The sequence below is a fragment of the Drosophila gunungcola genome, unplaced genomic scaffold (genome assembly GCF_025200985.1).
Source record: "Drosophila gunungcola strain Sukarami unplaced genomic scaffold, Dgunungcola_SK_2 000068F, whole genome shotgun sequence".
Lineage (NCBI taxonomy): Eukaryota > Metazoa > Arthropoda > Insecta > Diptera > Drosophilidae > Drosophila > Drosophila gunungcola.
Genome location: NW_026453231.1, coordinates 127,187 through 138,075, shown reverse-complemented (window position 1 = coordinate 138,075; position 10,889 = coordinate 127,187). Strand labels below are relative to the sequence as shown.

The 10,889-nt window shown below is 37.7% G+C and overlaps 1 protein-coding gene and 1 long non-coding RNA gene across 2 annotated transcripts; both read left to right on the top strand.

The window, feature by feature from the left end:
* Positions 1-372: 372 nt before the first annotated feature.
* On the top strand, positions 373-2,551 carry LOC128264374 (E3 SUMO-protein ligase ZBED1-like). Its single transcript, XM_052999819.1, is given in 4 exon segments — positions 373-514; positions 574-1,435; positions 1,437-2,148; positions 2,210-2,551. Coding segments are annotated over 4 exon segments (1,791 nt in total). The 5' UTR covers positions 373-480; the 3' UTR covers positions 2,393-2,551.
* A 2,557-nt stretch (positions 2,552-5,108) lies between these two features.
* On the top strand, positions 5,109-6,070 carry LOC128264378 (uncharacterized). The gene is made up of 2 exons (XR_008268721.1): positions 5,109-5,426; positions 5,489-6,070. It is a non-coding gene; the product is annotated as an uncharacterized LOC128264378 (long non-coding RNA).
* The last annotated feature ends 4,819 nt before the right edge of the window (positions 6,071-10,889 follow it).

The window sequence follows — 10,889 nt, the reverse complement described above, 5'->3', positions numbered from 1 at the left end:
AAAAAATAACAATAACAAAATTAAAAACTATACTGTATAGGGCACGGCCAATAGATTTCAATAATAACTTATGATACATTGAGTGACGAATTAATTAATTATGAATACAAGTAAAATTAAACTGTCTATAACTGATTTTAAGACAACGTGTTCAGTAATATGCTGGTGTGGCATACGGCTGCGAGAGTCACGTACAACACACTTCACATAAGATCAACCTTTCTGACGAAACGGAACTACCAGGCGTAGTAGAGCTGGAAAAAACATCGGCGATGTATCGATACATCGATGTTTTTCGAAAATCGGGAAACATCGAGGTTTCAAAACATCGATGTTCGATGTTTCCTCTTTACCCATCACTACTTGGCAGGAAAAAATCTTGGTAAGCTGAGCACGTTTTTTGTAAGAAACTTAAGTAAATAAATTATAGATTACAGTCTGATTCCGAAAGTTTGATATTGGTGTTGGCGGCGCTCAGAAATGGAGAAGGCTTTGAAAGAGCAGAATAACAATGGTAATTAGAGCTATTATTTACAATCATATGATTTGTAATGTAACTTTTGTCCAATATAGTTGCCTGTCAAGAGGAAGAAAGCGACAGTACGGTCCCAAGTAAGCGGAAAAAATATGGGAAGTCTTCGGTGTGGAACTTTTTTAACAAATCGGCTGATGGTAGGACAGCCAAATGTATTAAATGTGGCAAAACGTACCAAACAAGTGGCAATACGACAAACTTGTCTTGCCACTTGAAATACATTCATCCTAATTTAACAATTAGTGAATTGCCAAAAATACAACAGCCGTCAGTCCTTTCATTTATGGAGAAAAAGTACGAAAAGTCGTCGAACCGAAAACAACAATTGGACAGTGCCTTGTTCTATTATATTACATCAGACTTGCGCCCTTTCACAGTGGTGGAAAATAAAGGCTTCCGCAATTTTGTAAACCTCCTCGATCCAAGGTATGAATTGCCTTCACGTACGACCTTAAGAAATGTTTCGATGGCAAATGCATACGAAGAAAAGAAGGCCAGGTTGTACGCCTTTTTACAAGACGTCAAGCACTGTGCAATCACTTCAGATTGCCGGACGTCAAGGGCCAACGAGTGCTACGTTACTGTGACGTGCCATTTTATAACAGCGGATTTCGAATTGCGCAACGCTGTTTTGTCCACAGAAAAGCTCCTCGACGAAAAGAGCCATTCTTCCGAGAGTATTGCAAACTCAATACGCACAGTACTCGAGGAATGGAGCCTTTTAGGAAAGGTCACCGCTATGGTCACAGATAACGCCAAAAACATGATAAAAGCATGTGAGATACTGCAAATAAGACATATTCCATGCTTTGCGCATTCAATTAATTTGACTGTCCAGGACTGTTTGGCTTCAGAAAAAATTAAGCCCATTCTTGAAAAGTGTAAGCGCATTGTTACATTTTTTTAAAAGCAGCACAATTGCGTATGCCAAGTTTAGAGAGGCCCAGGAATGCGAACGTCCCCGGTGGAACAGCGCCTATTATATGGTGGAAAGAATTTTAAACACAAAGGTTGCCATCGCAAGTGTGCTTTTAAACACGCCCAAAGGGCTAAGGCCCCTAACTTCAGATGAAATATCCATTCTGGAGGACCTTAAGGAAATACTGTCACCGTTTGAGCACGCAACGGTGCACACATCCGCCAGTACTTATGTCACAGTGTCTTCAGTGATTCCGGTTATTTGTGGAATTTTACACAATTTAAACTCCACAAAAACCAAACTCCAGACTAAGGTGGGTCGAGATGTCTGTGATGACATACTTCAAGGGGTCAATACAAGATTGGTCCCCTATGAAAATCGTACGGTAACAAGAATGACCACGATTTTAGACCCTCGCTTTAAAAAGGAGGGATTTTGGAATCCATTTAATTCCTCCCAAGGAGTTAAATCATTAGAGGATGAACTGTCGCGCATCAATGCTCAATCAAAAGCTTCCACATCAAGCCCGCCAACACCAGAATCCACAGCAGAGTCTAACACACTATTCAGTTTTTTACAAACAAACAATATTCAAAAAATCCAAACAGGTCGCGTGGATTCCATATTAGCTTTGAGACAATATTTAAATGGTACTAATTTGGAGCCTGCACAAAACCCTTTGGATTATTGGAAGGTAAAAAAAGATAACAATTTAGATGGTAACCAACTTAAAATCCCATTTCTTCTTTTAACAGATATCAAATGACAACGCTTTCAAAACATGCGTTTTTAAATACTTCTGCGTTCCGGCCACCTCTACTGACAGCGAGAGGATGTTCAGTAAGGCCGGGCTTATTATCAGCGAAAAGCGAAGCTCGCTTAAGGCTAAAAACGTCAATATGTTATTATTTTTAAACAAAAATGACTGGATTTCTTAAGTTAAGTTATTTTCTTATTCTTTTGAGTAGAACTCGATATTGTTTTTTATTTTAATTTTCATTGAATTGTGATTTAGTTTTTATTTTGGTTTTTGAAGGAAAGAGAAGAAATATAAGCTGAATATATGGATCTCAAATAAAGACCTTTTACAAATTTGATTTATTTATGGTATTGATTAATAATATGTGATGGAGAAAAATACATTTTTTCAAAAACACCTTAAAATAATTCGATGTATCGATACATCGATGTTTTTTTCTGAAATAAGACGCCTTATGGTGTATATCCACAGAGATCCTTTCACCATCCGTTAAAGGGATGGTCCATAAAGTTATGCCGTTCAACAAACTTCCCATTAGTCCGCCGTTAAAATTTGACGGAATTTGACGGACTAATTTATGCGATAGTTAGTCGATGTTTCTGCGGTGCAACCTTTTTCGACGCAGTCCATCCCTAAAAAACCGTTGGGATTCCGGTTTCCACTGAGCACATCCACCATTCACCTTCAGAATTCAGCTGATCTTAACAGCTATAGCTCGTCAAAACATAAACAAAGATGGTTGATTTGTTGACATTGTTCTAATTCTAAACGGATGGACTGTGTGGAAAGAGGTCATTACGAGCTTAAGAGTGACCAAATATAAATTTCTGAAATATCATCACAAAGAATATCAATATTCAATATTTCGTCCCAAAATATATCGCGATGGTTTTTAGCGGAAAAATATCGATATCTTGATTAAATTCCTTCATCGCTTATTTATAAGTCGTCCATATAATAGCATGATTCCATCGGCACGTTTGAAGAATTTTAATATGCCTGATTCCATTGGCGCATTAGCAGTTAGCTAATGCTACTCCGACATATGAATGGCACAAACAAAATAATTTAAAAAACATGAATAAGAGCAAGTTTCAGGTCATCCATAATGCTATGGCATCCATAATTAATGGCACGAACAAAATAATTAAAAAAACATGAATATGAGCAAGTTTCCGGTCATCCATAATGCTATCGTTGCATTTGCCAAATTGGGAGACAAGAAACGGAAACTGATGGTGTTATTTGACGGGCTTGCAAAGGAGAACACCACATTTCTAAAAAAGAGGATCCCCGTATATGTGGGAGTATTTTCCTGCCAGAGATGTAGCAGTAATGCATTGTGGACCTGCGAAAAGGATTTGCTGCGCTTTGTTTTTAGTCATTTTTACGCAAAATAGATTTCATATTCAAAAGATATCAAATCTTGCGCCATCCTTGCATAAAAACACAGGTGCTATGGTGGTGGCACTAACGAAATATCGTTAAAAATCAGTATTTACCGGTATTTTTTCTAAAAATGTTTGAGGCGAATAATTTTTATCACATTTATTTTAAATGCGGCTTTTAGCCTAATGGGATTTCCTGTGAAAATAAATGCGCATTAGGCTAAATGCGTTTTAATGTGCCAATGGAATGAGACTATTAGCCTTATGGGATTCCCTATAAAAATAAGTGAGCATTAGGCTAAATGCATTCTAATCGGCCACTGGAATCCCGCTATTGATCCATAACACATTGCGGTGCTGCGACCAGCAAATGCTACAATGGCACTTGTTCTCAGACATCTTTATGTGATTGAGGTTTTATTTGCAAAAGCAATAAATAATTTCGCCTTTCTTGAAAAATCACGTGTTATAGAACGGACTCTAACGCAATATATTGAACTATCGGTTAATTTACTAAAAACGTTCGGAGCTAGTAAGATACCTTTTTTACTATTACATTCTAGCAAATAGTAAATAAAAGAAGGGTTAAGTGGTTTTAAAATTGATTCGTCCCTGTGCATATTGACTTCTGTTTTTGGATGAAGCTTAGTGGTTTTTTGGGAACACGAGTTTCACATATATTATATATCCGAACTGCTCTGCGTGAAGTTGCTCTGTGGGATTGAGCTATAATGCTTCCTTTCGGAACAGAATTTTTTCCATTCATACGTGGGATAATCCACTTATAGCGTATTTCCACATATATCCCTCCACCTTCCATTTCCCGTTGAAGGGACAAGGTTTTGCCGTTCCAAAAACGCAAAAATGCCCAGTTAGTACGCCGATAAAATTTGACGGACTAAAATATGCGATAGTTAGCCGATTTTTCTGCGGTGCAACCCACTTTCCACGCACTTTATCCCTGAAAAACAGTTGGTATTTTTGAAAAAAGTGAATCTCCTGTTTCCACAGAGCACATCCACCTTCCACCTTTATATTTCAGCTGATCGTAACAGCTGTAGCTCATCAAAACATAAACAATGATGGTTGACTTGTTGACCTTGTATACGTTTTGACGAGCCACATGTGTTGAGAGCATTACGCCCTCTTTCCACACATTCCATCCGTTGGAAACGGTTGGAATTATCAAAAAATGTGAAGCTCCGATTTGCACAGAGCACCACCTTCCTATTTCAGCTGATCTGAACAGCTGTGGCTCGTCAAAACGAAAACAAAGCAAACAACAAAAATTTAGGTTGCAGCGGATTCGGTTGGCAATAAAATCGAAGAAGAGGAGTTGATGAAGAGCTATTCGAATAGGTTTTCACTGCCAAAGGGCAAATGCCTCGAAGTGCGTGGATGGTGGTAAGTTTACTCGATTACTTTAAAAATAAAATAAAAAAGGCGTTTTATTTTAAATAGAAGCGACACGGTACATTTTGGGAGAAGGATGTCCCGGAAAACGACGAGTTCTACAAAGGAAGTTTTCGAATGGAGAAGAGGACATTTTCTATGTTGGTGGCCAGACCAGGAGTTATGCGTATAACAACTGGCGAAATGCAATTCCTCTTGAAAAGCGGATTGCCATTGCCTTGTACACTTTGGGGTCGTCATCGGAGTACCGAACAATTGAAAGGCTTTTCGGAGTTGCTCCATGCACTGTCCGTAAAATTCTCAATAAATGTTTCCGGGCTCTCATTGCCGAGTTTTCTGGTGAATTTATGTCACCCGACTTCCTAACTCCCGAAAATATGTTCGAAGCAATTGGGTTTCCCCAATGTCTAGGTGCATTTGAAAAAAATTAATTCATCAAATCAGTTCATTGTTGTAAGATATTTAATTTTTAGATGGATGCCATATCGAAGAAGCAGTCGACCACCATAATTACAAAGGGTGGTAGTAGTACTATTCACTCTCGTGGATTTCAGGCAAACTACCTTTTTTAAAGTGCTTAACAATCTTCTAAATGCATTATATTTTTTTAATTTACTACAGACACAGATAAACCTATGTAAACATCAGGTCTGCAGGGCGATGCAACGATTCACAAATTTTCCTGAAGTTTAGCCTGGCCAAGAAAATTGGATCTTTACCGCTCCTTCAGAAAAAAACCAGGAAAATCTGTGTCGTAGACGTTCCGGTGCTGCCTTTTGCGGACTCGGCTTTTAGATTTTCCTAAACGCTAATGAAGCCATACCCATTTTTCACAACCGCATCCGTGGAACAGCGAAATCTTAATTACAAGATTGTAATAGGCTAGGCGACTGGTGGAAAATGCTAGGTTCCGATTTATTCGGAAAGGTCTTGACAGGCACCATAAAAAGAATAATGCGGTCATTCTAGTCTGCTGTGTTCTACATAACACATATATTGATTGAACACAACTGCATCATCAATGATAACTGGCAACTAACTATAAATGACTTGAAGGAATAACCAGATCGGACTAATATAATATTATATTATAATATAATGTTTCAGCCAACCGGCAGAGAAAATAAGATCAGCTATCGCCCAATATTGCCTAAATAGAAACAAATAATTTTCTTTGAGCATAATAATGTTCGTTTCATTTTTACTTCAAATTTCATTTTATTATCTTTTTAATTTCCATATTTCTTAAAATTAATATAATCTATTCTAAATTAATTAATTTTTTTGAGCTACTTAATATCTGCAGCAACTCCAATTAAAACTGGCCTGGCTTTCTGCCATTGTCGCCAGGATATCCGTTTGTGCTCTCTGCTCCTCCAACCTTTCTCTAGCAATTTACACTTACTCGGCCTTGTTGTCCACCTTAGCCCGATTCGCTGAAGGCACAGTGCTACCTGAGCGTTGGCTCTCGCTGCAGTCGGAGACTTCAATATCGTCGGGCTCCATGTCCAATGCTTCCACAAAGTTCTCCACAGTGTCTGCAAAAAATACATGTTATTAATTAATTGTAAACAACACAAATGGGAACATATCTCGTTATCCACCGTGATTTGCTCCATGTGGTTTTGCATTTTGTGGATGCGGAAGGATTCCAAAAATGAGATCAACGACTTGTAGTGCTGCCACACAGAAGGAGCCCCCCGGTTGGCCCAATTTTATTTTTTTCCTGCCAGCAAGGAATAATATAATGGAATATATGGCCCACGCTTATAATTATTACCTTTATTTCTTTGGAAGCTTCTCAGTTTTATAGGAGACATCATGTCCAGCCTCCATCAAGGTCTGGGCCATCTCCATGTACACATGGACATTTTTTTGGGTTCCACGCAATTGCTCTAAATTTTCCAGCCAAATGTCTTTGAGCAGCATCTCCATCTCCAATGTCCACCTCACCTTGCCATTGGCTGTTCTTGTACCATCGACCTGTTGCATACCTCTTCGGCGCCTTCTATTTTTCAATTGTTCCTAGTCATCATTGTTTACGTTTCCGTTGCGTATGCTCAAATTTTCACTGTCAAGAGGAAGAATTTAGAGTTGGACCGAAAAAACATCGACTAACTATCGCATAAATTACACCGCCAAAGTCCGTAAATTTTAACCTACTGGGAATTTTTGTAACGGCAAAACCTTCTGGACCATCCCTTTAACGGATGGTGAAAGGTAGATGGATCTCTGTGGAAATACGCTATTAGTGGACATTTGGAAACAGGCACATTTAAAAATACCACAAACGTCCCAATGGAATCATGCTTTAAGATGATGGACATATAAATTAAAATTTTTTCCCTCAATAATATTGGTGTTGCTTGTTACGAACATCGGCTTAATATTAGTTGAAAAAGTGCTGTTAGAAACAGTAATCCACCATCTAGGACAAACTGGCACAAAGTAACAACATTGCACGAACATTTATTTCGTCCAAGCCTATCGGATTTTTACAGGCTTATGGACTAGTCCCACAGATAACCATCCACCATCTCTTTCAAAGATGGTCCGTAAGGTTTTGCCATGCCATGGTTATTATTATGCTATAGTTGAATCCGCTGGAAACGGTTGGGATTTTTGATAAGTGGGAAACTCCGATTTCCACAGAGCATTTCCACCATCAACCCACCGGTAAAAGCTGTTCTGAACAGCTATGACTCGTCAAAACATAAACAAATATCCTGATTCCATTGGCGCATTAAAAGGCATTTAGCCTAATGCGCATTTATTTACACAGGGAATCCCATAAGGCCAAATGCCGCATTTAAAATAAGTGCGATTTTTAAATGCGATTAAAAACCATTCGCCCCGAATATTTATAGAAAAAATACCGGAAAATACCGATGCTGAACGATATTTTATTCGTGCCACCACTACAACAGCTGTTTTATATATGCAAGGTTGGCGCAATTTTTGATGTCTTTTGAATATAAAATCTATTTTGTATAAAAATGACTGAAAACTAAAGCCCACGCTGCAAATGCATTACTGCTGGATCTCTGGCATAAAATAACTCCCACATATACGGAGATCCTAGCCCTTTTTGGAAACTGTGGTGGTCTCCATTGCAAACCCGTAATAACAACGCAATCAAATTCTCTTCCCTGTCGTCCAAGTTGGCAAATGCTGCTGAGCATTACAGAGTTTAGTAAACACACTCATGTTCATTAATTTTAATTAATTTCTTTTGGATTTGCCAAAATGCAAAAGTAAACAAACCCAGATCAGTTGCTCGTGCCACTCACATGTCGGAGTAGCATTAGTCAAATGCTAATGCGCCAATGGAATCAGGCACATTTAAAAAGTCCACTAATGCGGCACTGGAATCAGGCTAAAAGGCAACAAGTCAACCATTTTTGTTTGTGTGTAACTATTGTGTACTATTGCGTAAATTAGTCCGTCAAAGTCCGTCAAATTTTAACGGCGGACTAACTGGGAAATTTCTTGAACGGCAAAGCCTTATGGAACTTCCGTTCAACGGATGGTGGGAGATGGATGGATTCCTGTGGAAAGGGATATAAAATATTTTTCTTAACAGAGAAATTTTGAGCATTCACTACAAAAACGTAAACATAATGACAAGGAGCAATGGAGAAATGAAAGGCGCCAAAACCACAGGTATGCAATATTAGGTTGCTTAAATTTATAGTTATTCACTGGTTTTTAATTTCACAATCGATACTACAAAATCAGACCGTGGAAAGCTGAGGTGGACTTTGGAAATGGATCTTCTGCTCGATAATTGGCAGAAAAACAATTAGCAGTTGAGGGAATCCCAAAAAAAAAAACGCAATGTCGTTTTTATGGTGACTGTGAAGTCCTTTGCTAATAATTCGGAACCTGCCATTTTCCTTGCCAGGTACGACTATTGAAGACTGCAGAGCTTATATGGAAAAATCTGTATCTGTAGAATATATAAAATTATTCTGCCTTAATAAGATTGTTAAACACTTAAAATGTAGCTAAGTAGCCTACCTGTAATCCACGAGAGCGAGAATTACATTTGAGTACCATTTTTTTTAGTTATGGTGAGCGACTGCTTCTGCTGCGGTGGGTGTTATTTCGATATGGCACCCATCTGAAAATAATATATTTTTATAACCATTTTATAAATTAATATCTTTCCAATTGAATCCCTTGACGTCTTAGTTTACTTTTTTGCGAGTTAGAAGTCGGATGACATAACCTCACATGCAAACTCGATATTCAATAAAAAATCCGTTCGTTTTCTGCTTCCGCAGAATTCTACTCAATCCACCAAAAACCAAATGGTGCTCTACTCCGTCCGAAAGCTTTCTTTGAAAAAATCGTCGTTGTTTTCAGGTATTTTCTGCTCCCGAAATGCCCCGTATCGCTTAATTTTAATATTAAAATCCTACTTAACCGTAATTTATAATAAGAGGACTCACCACCATCCACATACTTCGTGATATTGCTCTTTGGTAGATAAAATGACTTTGAACTGCTCCAATTCGTCTTTATTCAAATATTTTAAATATACTGCCAAAATAGTTGGTATATTGTTCATTGTTATCACTCAGAACCCGCTTTTATAACACAGAACAAGAAAATGGGACTTTGTAAAAGGTGCAGGCTTCTTTGTACAATAAAATGTTAGTATAGACTTATCTGTTGACTTTGTTTACGTTTTAACTAGGCACAGTATTTCAGATCAGCTGAAATAAGAAGATGTATGTGCTCTGTGGAAACCGGAGTTTTACTTTTTTCAAAAATACCTACGGGTTTTCAGGGATGCACCCCAGAAACATCTGCTAACTATCGCATAAATTGGTGCGTCAAAGTCGGTCAAATTTTAAAGGCGGACTAACTGGGAAATTTTTGGAACGGTAAAACCTTAAGGACCATCTCTTCAACGGATAGTGGAAGGTGGATGGACTCTGTGGAAATATACTATTAGAAACGAAAATCAAGTAGACAGATATGCTCTGAACACTGTTGTGCAGTGTAAAGTTTGTTTGTGTTTTGACGAGCCACAGCTGCTTAGAACATATGCTTATGACACTACTTTGTTGGCCTATTCGTTGCTCATTATTTTTTAACTAAACGATTTTACATAAGTGCGAGCAAGTCAAACGTTTGACGATTTCAAATTATAAATGAAGAAAATTGATAGAGCCAGATACCCGAGAGTAAAAATACTTGACGGAAATGTGTAAAAAAATTCAATGAAATACCACCGGGGCGATACATTAATAAGCAAAAGTGTTTTAAAAAAGTTCAATTTTGCTCATTAGAGTTGACGACAAACGGAAAGGTAGCAACTGAAAATTTTTAAACTTTACTATTAGCGGGATAAACACAACATAGTAAACGAAACAATAAAGTTTGAATATAACTTTAAAAAAGGCAGTGTAACCGTGAACTTATTTCCAAAAAAACCTCAAACAGTATAATTGTTTCAGTCTCTGAGCTTCAATTAATCCGTCAATGAATAAGGCGAACAATATAATCTAATAGCTTGATTCTATTGGCGCATTTAAACGCATTTAGCGTAATTCGCATTTATTTACACAGTGAATCCCATAAGGCCAAATGCCGCATTTAAAATAAATGCGATTTTTAAATGCGATTAAAAACTATTCGCCCAGAACGTTTTAAGAATAAATACCAGAAAAAAACCGATGTTTAACGATGTTTTGTTGTGCCACCACTACAACAGCTGTTTTCAATATGCAAGGTTAGCGCAATTTTTGATGTCTTTTGAATATAAAATCTATTTTGTTTAAAAACGACTTAAAACAAGAGCGCACGCTGCAAATTCTGCTCGCAGGAACCCAATGCATTACTGCTGGATCTCTGGCATAAAAT